This window comes from Triturus cristatus, chromosome 8 (assembly GCF_964204655.1).
Source record: "Triturus cristatus chromosome 8, aTriCri1.1, whole genome shotgun sequence".
Taxonomy (NCBI): domain Eukaryota; kingdom Metazoa; phylum Chordata; class Amphibia; order Caudata; family Salamandridae; genus Triturus; species Triturus cristatus.
The window spans coordinates 1,452,583,602-1,452,602,704 of record NC_140591.1 but is presented as its reverse complement, the minus strand read 5'-3'; the positions used below and the strand labels follow the sequence as shown (position 1 = coordinate 1,452,602,704).

Below are 19,103 nucleotides of genomic sequence, written 5' to 3'. Positions count from 1 at the left end.
ATGAGTATACAGCATACTGTCGCGAAGGGGTGTGCATACGCCTCATGCTCCCGGTAATAACATTAGTGTGGTGGACACAAATTGTGCAGGGGGCTGAGGGCCATTCTGTATACTGCTTTAGTGTCCTGCAGGCATGGGCGACAGGGTTGGGTGCCAAAAAACGACAAGTTATAACCAAGAAAAAACAGTGAATGCCATCGGAGCAGAGTGACAACATGTGTCTGCCGAAACTGCCGAACTGTCTGCATCATGAGCGGTAACACAAACCGTGAAGTTGGAGCATGGGAAAAAAGTGCAACAATCAGTAAATGGGCACCCCAGACAATGAGAGTAGTTGCGCATCGGCTATAGTGTGTGCATTGCCCCTCGTCTGAATTTATCAACGGGGTCCAAGGTGGAGACAGGACCTCGGCAAGACCCGACAGGAAAGGCAAGAAACGGTCTGTCGCCACATCTGCTGCAAAGAAGAAAGAGGAAAAAAAAGGCAGGGGAAGGGGGAGGCTTTGAAAGGGATCACATGCAGACCGACAGCTAACATCAGGCATTACAGGTATATCAAACGGTTATAGAAAGACCTGCAAGGATCGTGTCAGATAATGTCATCAGATGTATGTGGTGTAACCTCAGGGGAGTATTGCTGAGTCCATCCCAGAAGGCCAAGTGGCTATGGAGTCATCCTCACTGAGGGACCTGGTGGAGCCCTCTTTGGGATCTGAACCCTGGGTTGCATCTCGGATCATGGATACTATCTGCAGAGCTTGGTGCCTCTCCTGTAAGACTTGTTTTAGATTGGGAACAGTTTTGGGCTGAGTAGAGTGAGAAAGCTGCTGTGTATGCTCCTGGCGATGACCCTCAGTTGGTCTTCTAAGTACCTGTGACTCTGGTGTGTGTCAGTGAGGATTCACTAGGCCAGCAAACATCAGCCAGCCACAGGAATCTCATGGAGATTCAAAGAAGTGTGGTGCCCCCTCAGCAACAACACGCACGTGCAGGAAACAGGAGGGAATATCTTAAATACACTTCCCGGAGGTACCGCTTGACAGTCAAGGAGTTCCGTTGTTGCTGCACTGCTGCTGTGTACTCCGGGAAGAACATGATGCTGGCATTTTCAATGGTGAGATCTCGGAGTTTCAGTTTTTTGCGCACCATGGAGTCGTGGTCGCAGTAGTGAAGGGGATGAGACAGCAGCGGCCTGGGCTTAGATCCAGGTGGAGGCCTCCATGTCGGGACGTGGTACTGGGAGAGTGCCGCTGGAGGGAGGAGACCGCGTTATTTCTTCTGGAGTGGCCCTCCGCGTCCTCCACCCTGCGCTCCAGAGTGCACACACGGTCCACCAGGGTCTGTAGTGTTGATTCCATTTCTTTGGACTTCGGTTTATGTTCAGCTGTTTGGACCTGGTCTGCGAGCTTTTGGTGGTCCGCATGTAGTAGTGTGAGGTCTGCTGCGACATTATTGATTTTACTCTCCAGGGAGGCATGGGTGCTCTCTAGTGAGGCCCTGCTGCACTCAACTGCTTCAAGAACAGTGTTCAGTTTGTCCCCAACAGTCTCAGAGATGTCAGTGCTGGCTGTTGTGCCTGTGGTGGCGGGTGAGCATGGTGGTGTGTTCTGGGCACCCGAATGTTTATTCTGAGTGTGGGAAGGTGCCAAGAGAGGGGCTTTAGTCTGTGGGTGCAATGGGTCCGCTTGCCAACACCCACAATCCCCTATGGGTGCTGCAGCATGAGCAGCCCTGTGCGTCTAGGCTACCTCAGGCGAGAAGAGCGGTCCACCACAACACGTCGAAGGAGGCAGGAGCGCATGTCTCCTCTCACCAGGCACCCACTAATTAGCAAGGGCGTCAGCGCAGAACCCCACAATCCAATGGTGAAGAGTCAGTACAGGCGTGACTCCGTAGTGATAAGACCCCTGCAGATCACTGTCCTTCTCCCGGGTTCTCACTTGCAGGCGCCTTTGCGGGAGGTCGCAGGACAAGCAGCCCAATGTGCAACATCAGCCCTAGGGACGGCTCTATTGATAGCAGACGAGACACTAATATCATTTAACGAGGCTGTTCATGCCGATGGCAGACAGGATGAGGGATATTTTTTAGGATAACTGGGGTTGCACAGCGGAGCCTCTCTAAAGTGTCTCCCCCATTTTGGCTATGCAAGCCACGCCCACCACATGTTTTATTGCTTTCATACACACATGCGCTTCCGCACATTTCTTAACATGATTGACATAACTATCCACACCCCAACGCACATCATCAGCTAATTGGTGTATTTAACTTGCATTTAAGACCCTAGAATATGGCGTAAAAAGTGTACCTAGCACCTGGAAGTTGAGTGCCACTAGTGTATTTTGCCCTCCACTACAATGGAAAGCAACCATGGCTCCAGGCCTACTCTGTGCAGCCAGACTGCTTCAGTGCAACCTGTTCAAATAACCCTTTTTGACAGGTGACCCGCCCCCCCTTATTAAAATATTAACAAGTCACCACTATGTCAGCTTTGTAGCCCACTAGGAAGGGTGCATGGTATTTAAAAGTAGGATGTGTAGAAAATCAATATTACCATTTCTCTACAGTGACAGTGTCCTCAAATCTATGTTAACTGTAGCAGGCCTAGTTGCACTATGTAGAGTTGAGATTAAAATGCTAATATTGTATTTCAGGGGTAGAACCAGCTAAATAGCTAAACCACTCTTTTTAATAGTCACTAACTAGTCAATGGTTTAGATGGATTTTTAATGAATAGCAAGGAACAGTAACTGTTAGAAAGCTACTCTTTACTTGTTCGAACTGTCAGACGGCTAATTAGCATAAGCCCCTGACAGTCTCAGCCTGTGCTCAGACTTGAATGTGTGTGCAAAAAGGAGCGAAATGCCTCCAGGAGCAAACAATGGGCTGATCTGAATGGCCACAGGAGAATCCTCTGAACTCCAAAGAATATGCAGGGTGGGGGGTGTGGTCATCCTTTTTGACACTGCAGAGTCAAATTCAGCTTGACAGGTCTGTTGAACAACATGTAACATTTGGGACATACGTCAGAGAGAAAAGGTTATTCTTATGGATCACCTCTCTAGCTGCTGAAGGACCCTGCTTTTGTCCTTCTGTCTCTGGGATTCTTTTGGGTACATTAACTACCGCAAACTGGATTTTGTTAGATGTGGGAGGAGCATAGAATTACCGCCGTTCATGCCCCACACGTATCCCCAGCATTCAGAGCACAAGACGAGTGAGGGATAAGACGTCTGTCATCTTGGGTATCTCCAGATATAAGGTATTTGGGCCTGTGTGCAGAAAGACAGACAGCACCACTGCAAAAATTGTTAGGATTACCCATGGGAACTTTTACCCCATCGGTCAGGGTTGCAGGGATAAAGGTGCCCTCTTTAGAACACTTTCAGGACCGGCGGAAAATCAGAAGAGGACTGGATCGGCTGTCTGTAACCTGAGGGGAGCCCTGAAGCATTGGACCTGCTTCCTGTTGCATCCAGGACAAGCAGAGCACCCCTGGGGTCAGTTGGCCAACCTCCTGTGTGGCTACAGATAAACAATAAGCTGCAACAAGCCCTGGAAGTGCCAAGCTGGCCAGGGACAACTGGACCCGGACTGGACCCTGCTGTTGGCCCTTGCCCAACACCCTGTGAGTCTCTAAGTGCCTGCTTGATGTGCTGGTGTCGCTGGATGGGACCTAAAAGACTAAGGGCCTGATTTAGATCTTGGAGGACGGGTTACTCCATCACAACGGTGACGGATATCCCGTCTGCCGATATATAAATACCATAGGATATATTGGGATCTAATTTAGGCCCGGAGTTGGAAGGTAAAATCTGTGACCAAGACGAATCTGTTGCTGTATCTGTTCCACGCTCCATCTCGGTCGGCCTCAAATTGTATCTAGGTCCTATTCTACAGTGCCCATTGACTATCATTGGCACTACTGCTTTTTGGCACTATTATAACTTAAAACTTTAAACATTCATATCTTTGGTTCTCCTTACTGGGTTTTACTCATGTTGGTATCATTTTGTTTATTAAATGTTCCTCTATGTTTCTCATTCTGTGTGGGAATTTGACTGTTTTGCATTTTGACTTCATCACTGTTTTGGTACTGCATAAATACTTTACACATTGCCTTTGGTTAAGCCTGCCTGATCTGTGCCACTGTGGTTGTGATTATTCTTTCAGGTGGGTAGTCACTCGCCCCAAATAATAATCCGATTGCTTACAGCATTCATTGGCTGAGCAATTTGAACACTATTTCGAATTTGGGACATTAGAATGGGAGACAACAGACCAACTGCATTTGTTTCTCCCATTTCAAGGTGGTCAAAGTCAAGAATTGCACCAGGTTTTACCTGGTCAGTTATAGCAGCCAAAAACCCTTGGGATGCTCAATTTGTGCATGAGGTGTAATCTCAACTGGGGGGCCGACAGTAGTTGATGCCCAAATTAAATTAGTGAGAAGGTTGGAATGAGGGACTAGAAGCACAGGAGCCAAAAAACAGGCCATAAATTAGCAAAGGGAAAACTGCCAAGGCTTCCAGTTCACAAGGTACTGATACCAGCAATTACATACGAATAACTCCAGGAAGCAGCAATAAGCAAACGTAACAAGAGTCAATGTGGAATTTTCGATAAAAAGTCTTCAGACACAAGGTTCTGGCTTGTTTGAACAAAAATACAGACCCAAGCACAGGAACTCAAAACAGTAGAGAAATGATATACCTGGCCTGGATTCCAGCAACACAGGTTTTATGGATCATGGAATTTCCTCCACTTCCAAGGTGCAAGAAGAAGCTTAAAAGGTCAAACACAAACTCTGTCCCAGAAACAGGGTCTCCACATATCCATATTGAAATAACTAGTCACAGTTAAGCAAAAATAAAGGTCGTCTTTGCACAGGCCACTCATTTTAATGTTTCTTGTTTGCCTTTAATTTCCATCTGACTTTTCAACCGTAACTTCTAAGCCAGCAAACTAACTAGGTCAGGAGCATGTATAGAAGCTTGGCTCGAAAGACTCAGAGAAGATGTACAAAGGCCAAATTGCATCCATTCATGTTGCTGCATAATCTCCATTTCATACGAGTAAGCAGGTTTTACAGGTTAGGACTTTTCATGCTTAGAAAAATTCAATTTTTTAAATGATTTTTCTGTGTTCATTCTTTTTTGACTCTCTCCATTTTTGACCGTTGCCTGGTCATTTTTTATATACAGAACCTCCATTGCTCCCTATAGAATATGTGACCATTAAGCTGCAGGTTGTTTTTTCTTTTGTATTCAAAGGCGTGGGAGTTGATTGACTACAGAAAATAACATTTGAGTAAGCGGAATGTATATTGCATTCTAGTGTTTGAGGTTGCAATGGAAAATTACAGGCCAGTTGTGTAGCCTGGAATGCTACGTGTTTCTCAAAAGTATACTTTCTGGGAAATTCAGGGCAGGATCATGGTTCTTCCCGTACCCCCACACCCACAAACTCCACATTCTGATGACTATCTCCTGGGGCCCCAACCTTTTATGAAACAACTTCTTATGTTCAATGAAATCTATGCTGAGCTACTAATATTAGAGTTGTAATAGAAACCCCCAACGTTTCTATGCAAGATTACCTGCAGTGATCAACTTGGTGCATCAAGTAGAATTGCCAGGAATAATGTTTGAAAATTGATAATTTTTTCTCCAAACATTAGCTTATGAGTTTTGAAAATACAAAACTTTTCATCACAAATATACAGCCTCAATGTTAGTATCCATATATTGATTCAACCAGGGAAAAGCTTCTCTTTTTCTAGGCTGGGCTGCATACATGAGAGCTACTTACAGGTAGTTGGAGAGTTACCAGTAGCTCACGAGATACTCGTTGGAGAACCCTGATCCACAGTATACAAATACCACAGGTTAGAATGTATTAGTTTCTAAAACGTTAATGGCTTATTCGAGCGTATTTTTCAACTGCAATATTTTCTGTTTTTTCATTTATATCCTGTTTTATTTCATCAAATAAACATTCACATTTCGAAGTTTCCAAGGATATGCCTTCAGAGACAGCTGCACACAATCACAAAATTATTAATGGATAAATTACCATATGTAGGTATATGACTCAACTGCCTTCTCCTTATCATTTTGTCATATTAACAGCTCCTGTACCCTCTACACATTAAGCACAGTATGTTTTATATATTAGAAGATTAAATTGCCTATGCGGAGTTAAGTACAAAAAAAGTATTACGACTCAAAAACAAATTCTATGCAATTTATTTTGCTTGCATCTTTTCTTGTTCATCAATGCAACATTGTTGGTAGGCATGGGCCAAGCGATGTAATAATGTAAAAATAAATAACCAATAATAACAATTCCGATACACACAGCAGACCCTACTTGCTATGTATGACTAAGTGCAGTCTGAGTTTCTTCATTCTGTCCTTTCGACAAATCACCTTATCGAGGTGGTTTTACACCTAATGCGGTGCCCTATGTTAAGGTCAGAAGTTTAGGCTTGCATTTTAGGTGGGTTGCAACAAAAAAAACTCTGATTTGTGGAGAAAGTTTTTTATACCTCCACTGGAGGATTTTACCTCTGTTTAGGAACACATGGCTGCATTATCAAAACATCCCTGCGGCAGAAGCAACTCTGCCAAAAGATTTACCACTTTCTTCATAAATCAAAGGTTTATCTATTACGACACAACTCCAAATCAGACTTTTAATGTCTAATTTAATGTCTAGCAGGGCATAATAAAAGGTGCAAATGTTGTGAATGTTGACCCAAAAACAGGTCCCATCACTGTATTGAATATGGCACCAAACCTTTCCACAAAAGCTGCACAGGCAATTGTGGCATGAAGGTGATCATTGGGAGTTTTTTCACCTGCATAAGGCTGAAGCATGTATTCATCTTCACTCCAGCCACATACGACTGCTCAACAGATTTAATACAGGGATAACAAAACTAAACAAAACCCAGATGCCAACGTAAATATTCATGTTACACAGAACAAAACTGTTTCAGAGCAAAGGAGAACAAGAAAATGTAAACAATACAGAAAGGTTGGGCTCCTCTTGCGATTTCAGTGGAAATGAGCAAACATTAGTGAAGTAACAAGCACTATACAACCTCTCTCTGTCACGCTAGTGTACTGTGGTTTTCTGGTGTAGAAACAGGAGAACTAAGGAGACTCAAAGAAACTTAAAACAGCCTTTTAACTCTTGGCAGACTGTGATAAGGTTCAGGCTGTAGAGGAGGAGGGAGAGGATTCTACAGTGACAGAGAAAGCCTTCTCACCCATTCTTCCAGGCCAGTAGCTCTGTACTTTTAACAGGTGTTGAAGGTTGGAGCTCAGCACTCACCTAGTATGATCAAACTGCAGTATGGCTAAAAAGAAGCAGCTGAACAAAGGACTTTAAGGTGTGTACTGTCAGAGACAGATAGACACTGCAAAAGACTTTAAAGAGGAACACACGTGCTGCTTGTATCCTTTTGAAGCAGACACTTCCATTCTGGATGAGGTTATATTTAGCCACTTTGGGAAAACAGTGTTTATTGGCTAGAACAAGAGTTTAGTCAGCAGCAGAGTGCTACATACCATGGCCTTTATAGCTGCTGTCCTGACACGGGGGTCCTGATCTGCAAAGTAATCCCCTACTATCTTTTGCACGTCCTTGGCAGCCAGACCTTCGGGTTCCTTAGTAACGCTTTTGTCCACAGAACCCAGACAGCCAATCAATTGAAGGCATTTGTTCCTGACCCCATGTGATGTATCCGTTAAGTACTGTAAAAACAAGGGGTAAATAGAACACAGAGAGGGTTAAACAATCCGCAACTTAATCCAGCAACATGTGCCACAAATTCATAAATATAAAACACGCAAGGAAAACTACAACAAGATCTCTGAGCTTTTCTCTTGTTCTATGGAAAATGTGGAAAATTGCAAACACATTGCTTCCTTTATGGTGAAATGAAAATAAATCTTTCTACTTTTCATTGGGAAGCAGAAATATATACAAAATATCTCAGTAAATTACTTTGTAGAAGCAAGCAGCTCGCACATTTTAATCTTCAAGTAAGAGAATCAAAAGCTAAAATAACTCAAAGTAAGATAAATCCTACAGTGGGGTCCTCGGATAAAACATATTACATTGAGGAATCCCACAGGCAGTTTTAACTCACTCCTCACCCTTCCCCACACACCTGCACTCACCATCACAGCTTATTATAAAAAGATCTCTGCCAAAGAGCCCTCTTGCGAGGCACGTGGGGTATTGCAGCGCCAACCCCACGAGAAGCATGACACCCTCAGGGGTGTGTGAGGGCACCGAGTCCTATTAAGGATATGCCAACCCGACTCTCCTAATACTTGTCAACCTGCGACTACACACCATAGTAACAGCTACCCTATAGGACTAAGATCAAAAAGCCCCAGCATGGATTTGTGTTCACATTTCAAAACAACTGCATACAGTGAGCTAAAGGAAATCAAAGCATGGCTGTGCCGGAACAATGCTTAATGGGAAATACCATCCAAAAAGAATACTCTGCAGAAAGTCTCCATGTGCGCTGAAATTGAGAACTTTGCCTTAAAGCACTAGAAGCAGGCTCACTGAAGGACCATCTGATACACCAATTTTACTCTGGCAACCACTTTGGCCCACTAAATGTGGCTGCTCATAATCAACACAGACATGGAAGTTTTCGCAGCTGAGGCATCAACACACATCAAGATACCTTTTGTCGTCTGAATGTGCATTACCCCCAAGCAGGTATCTAAATGTCCTTTCTCTGCTGAGAGACACCACTTGATGTTGAAGTCTCAACTAACTACCATAAGGGCCCTGAGCAGATCTCTTAGAAACAGCCTCCCTTTTGATATGCCTGGAGACTGCATATGTGATCAATTCTCACTGGACAGTGGTTCACACAAGGAAATCATAACTTACACCTCCAGACAACTGGTTGATTAGGATGCTTCATGCATTATATAGTAAGTCACGTGCAACATCCTAGAAAGTCTTTGAGTAAGTCACACCATCCAGCCACTGGCTATCAAGCACTTTAGAAACCAACAAGAATTTCTAATGTATGTCTCCTGACAAGCACTATGATGCAATGCTTTCAAGATGCCCCCTTTAGAAAATCAAACTGACTGTGTGGACAATGTGATAGGATTGGCTAAAATGTTAAATATTCAAGTTTCAACTACGAGTTTTGTTTAAGATAAATGCTTTCAATCACCTTTCGGGTTTCAGATGAAAATCTTTGAGACACTCATTTCAGTTCAAACTTCTTCTGGTTCTAATGCAGTAATCAAGATACACAGAACAGAGCGTCAAGACTCAAACAAATCAGAATAGCTAGAACGAAGGCAGTAAGTCCTTTCAATGAAGGTCAACTGGTCAAGTACTGATTATTAGACAGCATGTGCGGTAATTGTGGTTTACTACTAGTGTCTCAGGGTTAATTGTAGTATGGTAGTAGGGTGAATATTGCGGATTGAAATGTGTAATGATGCATTCATATGATGTTCTAGAATTTGAGCACCCGGCAAGTACTTGTCATACTGCAGTGCAGGGAAGCAGTCGTGGGTTCTTCTAAGGAATAAGTTCCTGTTTTAGCCAACTTGGACTAAAGTGTGGTGTTTCCTTGAGGTGCCCATACCACATTTTATTGGAGACTAGGATGGGATACAAACCAATATATGCAAAGCACAATGGATTAGAGGAATCCTGTGGAGTCCTCTGAGTGGGTGTCCGCTGCAGTTACAGCCCGCAAGTAGAGATAGGACACACATTTACGTGCATATTTAAAAACTTTGAATCGTAATATTCTGGTGGACTGTCATTCCCTCACCAGGATTTGTGATATGCTTGCCAACATAAGTTCTAGTGCAAACATTTTCCACCATACATCTGCAATTGGCTTATCAGATACCTTTGACCAAAGAATCTCAGCCTCTAACTACGTTTATTACTGCTTTCGGGGAATATATGTACAGGCAGATGCCATTTGGACTTCCATCAGCTGCAAGTGTTTCCCAGAGATTAATGGATACCATTTATGAGGGGCATTAGACATTCAAGCACTTCAGGATGACATCCTGATCCACACGGATAATTTTGATCACCATATAGAACTGATGGAGGTTGTGATGCAAAAGTTGGAGCAGCATGGGAGGATTGTCTACCAAGATAAGTGCAAGTTTATGGAGAGTCAGGTTGACTATCTTGGTTATAATCTATCGCATGAGGGCATTACATTCAAAGAAAGTCTCTTGAATGCAAATAATGATGCCTCGGATACTGATGACAAAGATACTCTCAGAGCATTTTTAGGGCTCAGCGAGTAATACTCTAGGTTTGTGTGGTTAATGTGCAGCCGTTGAGAAAAATATTAAGCATGTGTGGTCAGATGAAGCACAACAGTCTTTTGACTGTGTCAAGGATCGAATTATAAATGCATCTGCTATTAGGTCTTTCACTCGTGGTGTGAAGAGTGTTATCACAGTGGATGCCAGCTCTAGAGGTGTGGGTGCTGTGTTGAGCCAATTCGTTGGAGATGAGGAAAGAACTGTTGTTTTTGCATCCAGAATGTTAAGTGTGGCTGAAGTGAAATGCATTACCATCAGAAGGGAAGCTCTTGCTTGCTCATGCACAGCTGAAAAATTCAAGATGTATATCTGGGGCACAACATTCGAGCGACCCCAAGCCGTTAATATATATGTTGGGAGACAGCTGTTCCAATACGGCCGCTTCGCGCTTGATTAGGCTGCTATTTAGGTTGCCGAAATTCAATTTTGATATTAAAAATGTTTCCGGTGGAGATAACGTTAGGGCGGACTGTTTGTCACGTCTCCCGGTTAAGGATGAGGAGTATAGTGGTGGGCATGAAGATGCGGATGAGTGTGTCATGACTGCAACCGATGCCACTGAGCATTTCAGGATTTCTAAGGTTGAGTGGGATGAATGTTGTGTCAAGTATGAGGCTTTGAACTTAGTTTAAGAAGTATCTAGTGAAAGGATGGCCCTGTGATAGGAGTGTTGAGATGAGAGCTTCCGCTCAGGTTGCATCAGAGTTGCCTGTAATGGCATTGTTGCGAGTCAGGATCCTTTTGTACCACGGGTTGGGTTACATGACAAAATAGTTATTTTAGCGCATGTAGGGCATATAGGAATTTCAGCAACTATCAAAATAAATTAAGCAGTGTTACTGGTGGCCTGGCATTGAGGGACTGGTTAGGAAATATTTAGTGTGTTGTGAGATGAGAGAGCAAAACAGTGTTGGTTGGCTTCATTTTGGAGACTTATTTAAGTGACAGAAAGAATGATGCAGTTTCTGTTCCTTCGGTAGGCAGTGGTGATTGTGAGTCTGTGGTTAATGCTCGAGTGAGCAATCCTGTAGTAATCACCACTGAATGTGGTGATGCTAGCACTTTGACAAGGAGTAATAGAATTACATCCTTTCCTGTAAGATTCAAAGATTATGTTACTTACTACTGGGATTCTCACACTTACATGTGCTGATGGAGGTTTACTAGTGAGTGTTTTCTCTCGTAACCCTCTTAAGGGCGTTTTGCACTCAGTTTAGGGTTTGGTTTTGTATTCAGATTTTCTAGATTTTAGTTTTATGTTTTGTTTTATTTACTGAAGGATGGATAGTGTAGTATGTTAGTAGGGTGAATATTGTGGATTGGAATGTGTAATGATGTATTCATATGATGTGCTAGAATTTGCGCACCTGGGCAAGCACTCGTGGGTTCATCTATGGAACTATAGTGTGGAGTTTCCTTGAGGAGCCCATACCACATTGATGTTGCACTCTGGGTGGATAACCAATGTATTCTTTAGGCACTTTACTCTCTACCCCATGGAGCTGGCAAAGCAGACTCTGGGAAAGGTGAATCAATAAGAAACTCAGGTAACAATGCGGCACAGTAAATGACACACAACCCCATTGTTCAGACAAAACACTTACATCTAAAGGACTTGGGTCTTATTTTGTCGCCCTCTAATAACAGGACAGCAAAAATTAACACAACATACAAAAGGTGTTCTCCTCTTCTGGGATGCAGATCCAACTCCAAACACTTGAAAGCATTGCAGAGCTACACACTATTCCTACAACATGGGCTCCTATAGTCATTATTATGTGTGGTAAGGCCTCTGGTATTATTGGCAGCCTTGGTAATTCCTAGTTTTTGCTACCATTTGTTTACTATTAGCCAGGCAACCTGGCACAGCAGCCAGACAATGGATAGGGTATGTGTGTCCACTGCTCTTGAAACTTGGGTGTAAGTTGTAACAACTCGGTGGATAGGATTCTGTGTGGCATTGTTTCCCAAACAAATTCCATAAACCAGTAGGCCCACAAAATCCAAACACTGGCAAATGAGTCCCATGCTATTCTTAACATAGGTTAGTGCTCCTATGACAATATTTCACACAGTGTAGGTGCAAAGTTAGAAGAGGTCCCTGAGGGTAACGTAGTCAGTAGGTTTCAGGCCACTAAGCACAGTCACAGAGGGCCCGATTCACAGAACTACAAAATCCTAAACTTACTACCATTTTGGTATTCACAGAAGGTACTTACTCATTTTAGTATTCACAGAATGCACTTACTCATACATGGTGGAGATTCCAGCCGGTGGCGGAGATTCTCCACCTCCGGGCCGGAATCTCCACCTCCGGGCCGGAATCTCCACCTCTGGGCCGGAATCTCCACCTCCGGGCCGGAATCTCCACCAGTGCAGACATAAAGTTAGTATGAGAAAGTGCCTTCTGTGAATACCAAAATGTTAGTAAGTTTAGGATTTTGTAGTAAGTTAGTTCTGTGAATCAGGCCCAGAGTGAGGGACCAGCTAGGGCTTCAACTGGACCTAAGCTAATAAATGCGGAGTGAGCACAAATGGCAATGTTCACTGGAGATATCAAATTTCAGTAGTTCGAATATTGAAATTGAAGAGGGCAACCACTGGACCCTCAGGGTTGAATAACAATGACTGTGAACTGAGATTTAGTGCCAGTGGGTGACCAGCCTTTAAATAAGGGGAACTTAGAAACTTGAAAAAGTGTGGTGCTAGAAGAACGGGTTAAATCATAAGAAATTGGAGCAACAGGTGCAGGACTCTGAAGCAAGTACTAACGTGAAGCTAAAGATTTGGGTACTCCTTCAAATGTTCTCAAGTCGACCAACAAAAAAAGGGGAAAAAAAAGGGCTTACCATGCTTGCAGCCTTATACATACATCCAAGTTTGGTAAAACTGGTATACCACTTGTTTCTGGAGCCATTCAGTCAAGCTAGGCTGAAAAATATTCATGTCTCCTGGATGGCTCACTTACTCAATACACTTCAGAAGGTCTGCATTCAGCTCAGTCTTCTCTTTGTTATCTTTATCAGGTGGCAGCTCCTTTCTTCCCACTGAACAGTTCAGCTTCTAAAAAGCAGTGTCTAGCAGCTGCGTGCCATCCAGATTCGATACCTGGCCCTTGTGCTTGTGTTTGTTAAGACCAAGCAGTTTAACTGCACATAATTCATCTAGCAAAACTAAGGTGCCCAGCAATGCAGAAATAACTCTACTTAGGCCTCCTTCATTGTTGTCCAGGATATTCATTTCAGGAGGAAAAAGTAGGCAGAGTATCCAAAAAAGTGAGCATTGTTTGCCCCATTTGGGTGCCCACTTGTGCATTGGTAGCAGGATAATGTCTTCAAATCCTACGTACCCCAAATACCGTTCCACCTGGCAGTTTTGTGGATCTGGAGGAACGTGGCAGTCTCTAAATATAAGTAACTTTTTGGAACATAGCTCTGATGGTAACTAGAAGGGATATTGCTCAATTGTGGGGTGATGGGAGCAGTACCTACCATGGAGGCCTAGGGCTGAAATGTGGACTGGTGTATGGTAGCAGGAAGGTTGGTATACGCGGCCCACAGATGTCCCAAGAAAGATTAAAAGGTCTGGGGACCATAGAGATTTGTGAGCTTTCTCTAAGGGACGTGCTTAATGATGAGGGTTAAGTCTGCATAAAGTATGACCAGGCAGGGATTCTGGGCGAGAAAGGGGGAGTGAAATATATATACTGAATTCTGGGTCTCAGTACACTATTATTCTTGATTTGGATGGACATTGTAACAGCTGTGAAACTTTTAAAATAGGCACTAAGTTTACCAGGCACAAATTGACTCTTTTTTTGTGACAGCTTGTCATAGGCCAATCCATTTACATATCAAGTGTTAGGAAACTGTGGCATCTTGCTCTAGGATTTCTAGAAGACCCCAGCAAATACAGGTACACAGTCTAGAGAGGGCAACAAGTACATCATATTGGCATAAGGACAGGTATGTCATGAAATAACTCATTGCCTAGATGGCGTTAGAAATACACCATTCAGGCAAAGGTAATTGTGCAGGTATGTCTAACTGCAGGTTCCGTTATGCCTTCCAGACAAAGATGCAGTTACAGACACAGCAAAGGTAGCTAGTAAGTCTTTCTCATGCCCCTCTCTATGGCCCATAATTTGCAATTTCTAGTATAAATCAGCAGATACTGCGCAGCTCTTTCAGATCTTGCACCTATCTCAGAATGAGCCTTAGGTGGTGAAGTATAACAGGAATGTTTGCTCACATCCCATTGTGTCCACCTGAACTCGCAGGAAACTTCTTTTTCACTTGTCACCTTACTGTAGCCCCATTTAAATAGTAGAGAGGTTTGGAACGTTCCAATTACAAAATATAGAAAGGTGTTTGGCTCTTGGACTTGCGCATATACAGGCATACAATGCTGCAAATACCAGCTGAATGCACTATTGAAAATAACGTTCTCAGTTTGTACATGAATTGTAGCAAGAGGGGTGATAGTTGAGAGTGTACCAGAGACAGCTGATCGAGGGACATTAAGGACAGCATCTCTGAATATCAATGAAAAAACCAAATTGCGGCTGACCAAGGTTCTGCACCTCAGCTTCTAAGGTAAGTACTTAGATAAGTTGTCTGTGCAGTCTCATCCAGAGTATGCCGCAATTATACTCCACTGGAAACCCAGATAAGACGATTCAGGAATTGATGGACGGTGCACCAGAGTGAAGTCAAAGTAGGTCCGGGTATATTCCAAAATATATATTTGTTTATTGAAGACTCTTAAAATTAGGATTTGAACATCAGCCAACACGTTTAGTTCCAAAGGGAACTTCGTCAGGGCAAAAGTCATATGGTAATTTCAACGTCCCACTGAATTCCAATTTTGTCACTTCTGATATTAAAGTAAAAACTAGGTCCTTCGTGTTCCACAATCAAAATCTCATCTGAATATAGGAAAATCCAAGTATTAAGAAATTGCCAAAAAAATATCCTTGTCAATGTTGACTTGTGCGCGATTCTTCCCGTAATTTGAATATTAGTGTTAATTTTAAGAGTCTTAAATAAACGAATATATATTTTGGAATATACCCGGATCTACTTTGACTTCATTCTGGTGCACCGTCCATCAATTCCTGAATCTCTGAATATCAAGTACACTTTGCAGTGAATGAAATTATTTTTAAAATATTTTTGTCCTTCTATAGCACTTAACACTGCTGAAAGGAAGATTTATAGAGCTGAGAGGTGTAGGGTTACATAGACGGCGGAAAGAAGGTTGTTCACCAGTAAAGTAAAGTGCCTTTCCAACAAGCATTGGCAAGCAGACTCAGGTGAAGTCAACCACTTGGATGAAGGTTAAAAGTGGGTTTTCATTAATTTTCTCCAGTCTACTTCCTATGGAAGAGGAAAGGAAGGGAACGACATATGGTGGAGCTGTGAACTTGTAGCCTTCTACTGCTATAAGACATGAGCTTTGCCAGATAGGAAAGGACTCCATTTTGAGTAACTGAATTTGCCCTGAAGGTAAGAAACCATTATTTTCTAGAGGTTGTGGAAAGCTTGATGGTGTACATATGCATGTGACCAGTATGTTGAAGTCCATCATATTCTTGGCTAGGCAGTATTTGAGGGCAAGTAATTAAGGGCAGATATGAGAGCAAGGCCTGTGACTGTGTGCGAGTCGTTATTTGGCCTCGTTGAAGCTTGGCTGTTTATTTATTTGGCAGCGAGACCAGAGTAGATTCCACTTACGTAGTTGACGAAGTGAAGAATGCCTATAGGATGAGGACAATCCGTTTAGGCAAGAGTAACAAGGCCATAATACTGAAAATAACAAATAGAATATAATCTACTTAATGTTACTGATCTTGAGGGTATCAGGAGAAAGCTGAATTATGTGATGATAGTAGACCTTTTTTAGACAAGTCAGAAGAATACTCAGAATACAAAGTGAGAACTGGCAGTATCTCCAGAACCTCTCCCTAGAAGCATTTAGTTAAATCCAGTTCTGCTGCTCCATATTTGAAGGGACTGTATAGTACACTTTTCTAATTCAATGGACTATGGTGACTTCACCTACCAATCAGAAGTGGCCAGGCAAAGATGGAAAAAAGTAAAGTGTGCAAGAATATAAAAAGGCCTAAAGGCAGATTGAGTTAAAACAAAAATAAATATTACTATTGTAATGATGTAAATAGAGAGCAAATTACAGAGTGTAAAGCTGTCCATTTTGGCCACCAAATTTAATAAACAACCAAGTTCTCCAAAATAGACAGTGCAACACCAATGTCACAACACACTCAACAAATGAGATTCACATCATGGAATGAATACAGACTTCATTGTTGTGAAAGAAAATACATCAACTTAGAAATCTTTTAAATTGCTTTACCTTGCAGGCTTCATCAACCAAACGTATTCTGAGAGACAGATTTTCTGGAAGTTTGTTTCCAATCACTAAGAGTGTATCAAGAAGCTGAGCAAGAACTTGATGGGACTCTGCAACAAAAAAAAAATACAATGTGAATAAACTGCTGTCTTCATACAAATAGTCAATTTTTACAAGGCATGAACTTGTTAAATATGGCGTCTCTGTTCCCAAACCAAATCCTGAAACCACCAGACAAAATTTCTTGACCCAGCATTAAAACAATTAATTGTGTTCTTTGGCACTTTTTATCGCCCTTAGCTAGTTTTTTTACAGGGTAGCATTGGAAATCTGAACATTATGTGCCGTACAAAGATAAGAATGGGTTTTAAGTATCCACGGTGCAATACAAGTGGTGAGCAAATGGAGGGGTGAAAGACAAGCTTGTTGATGTGGCAGTGCTGTACAGCCCACAACAAACTTAGGTTAAAGGTTTCATTCTTGGAATACTAAACAAACGTTCACATCATTCTTGTTCTTCAAACCTTCAGTAACAAGGCATCTGATGATCTTAATGGTCTAGAGAGGATATTGTAAATTCATTTATCCGTAACAAACTTTATACCTCCTACATAAAAATTCTGATGGATTATACAAAGCAGTTTGAATCTGATTTGTTCACTGTGTAGGGCAAACTTGTGATGGGTCAATTAACTTCATTGAAGAGGTTTTCAAATTGAAAATCTGCCTAGAAACATACAGAATTTGAAGCTGTCCCTTTCTGAAACTAAAATGAAAAAAGATATAAGAAATTACTCTCAGACTTCAATGATAGATGATTCACCCAAACATCTCTCCCTTGTAGTAAACTCTCTGGGTTTCTGGATATGCAAATATATCTCTATGAGCACTCACATTGAATATACACAAAAAACCTTTAGTCACAGTCTTACCCATAAAATAAAATCTAAACTGTTCCTAAACCCTATTGATTTCTGTTCAGTGGAACAATCCTTAGTGATCACTTGGACTACCGAAAGGTTCCCCTAATTGTAGTTGCAAAACACTTTACATTCTTCAGCACAGGTGAAGAAAATGTGTGATCGCATAATCCCGTACTTCCAAAAAAACTTGCATTAACTTCAGACCAGTGTTCATTATCTTTTCAAGGCACTTCACCTTCAACATTCCACTTACACTTTTTCACCACTGACAACATCAGGAGGTGAGAAAACCCTCATTGGTAAACCTAACTTAGACTAGAGACAAAGATTAATAAAAACTGGAAATGAACAAATTTTCACCGGCCTCCGTCACATCTTTTTCAGGTACCCCCCCCCCCACCCCATTCTGTTGAACTCTCTTAATAGAGATCGCAGTTCACTAGATCACTCGATTTTTTCCGAAAAGACAGAAAACACTTGTTTTCTATGGAACCAACCCTACGGGGAGGCTTCCTTTATGAATTTTTATTTTTTATTTCTCTTCTTACGACACACTCTTCTTACGACATTGTGTTGAATGCTCTCCTAATAATGGAGAAAGGGTAAGTTCAGAAAGCTTGGTAAAGTCAGGAGCGAGTGTTGGGAAGCACTAACTGATGCACTTCAAGATTTACCTGCCAGACTGGATGCTTCCATAAGGTCTGCCAACGTAACAAAGTTAAGGACTTTTATTGAGATGGCGATAGATCCAGAAGGAGCAGACAAATGAAGGGCATGTTTTTTACATTATTGGGATTAGTAAATTTATTGAATTTCTAGAATATTATCAGAAGTAGCTAGCAGCTTCATTGGTTAATATAGCCTTATAGCCTGCCGTAGCGGGCTATACCGGCTATTAGAACATTGGAATGTTGGGAGCTCCATTGAAGACAATGGAGTGCTCCCTGCTTCTACGGGCTGGTAAAGGCAGCAGAGCAACATTCCAATGTTTTCCAAAGGCCTCTCGGAGTTCGAGGGGATTTAAATCACCTCGAGCTTCGAGAGGCCTTTGTTTTATTTGTTACAACATTCTGCCCTCTAGTAGCAGAATGTTCTAATAGCCTTATAGCCCGTCGTAGCAGGGCTATACCGGCTATTAAAGTCCCGTTCCCTTGTTTAAGTCCCTCGCCTTCGGCGGTGTAGCCCTGCTAAGCAAAATGTATTCATTGTGCAGATTTATTGAATTCACACAATGCTTGAATCATTCATGATTTTGAACAGCCTAGCTCACAAGAGGGCTTTGGCTTGTAAACTTGCACCACACTACGGAGGTCGGATTTTGATTTTATGTGCCCATCCTCCATACACTTGGGTTGGTCGGGGTCCCTCTGCCATACTAATTGCATCTCTGAGACATGGACCTGCTTGGCATGCTCTGTTAGTCCGCAGTTTTAGCTGCCGATCGCTGGTG

General features: G+C 42.4%; 1 protein-coding gene across 1 annotated transcript in view; it reads right to left on the bottom strand.

Annotated features, from left to right (window-relative positions):
- Positions 1–19,103, bottom strand: part of INTS4 (integrator complex subunit 4) — a 347,032-nt gene that overhangs the window by 253,016 nt on the left and 74,913 nt on the right. Inside the window, exons 4-5 of the mRNA XM_085623249.1 lie at positions 16,734–16,840; positions 7,581–7,766 (exon numbers count right to left, since the gene is read on the bottom strand). Of these exons, the coding sequence (XP_085479375.1) occupies positions 7,581–7,766; positions 16,734–16,840 (293 nt within the window). The remainder of the gene's footprint in view (positions 1–7,580; positions 7,767–16,733; positions 16,841–19,103) is intronic.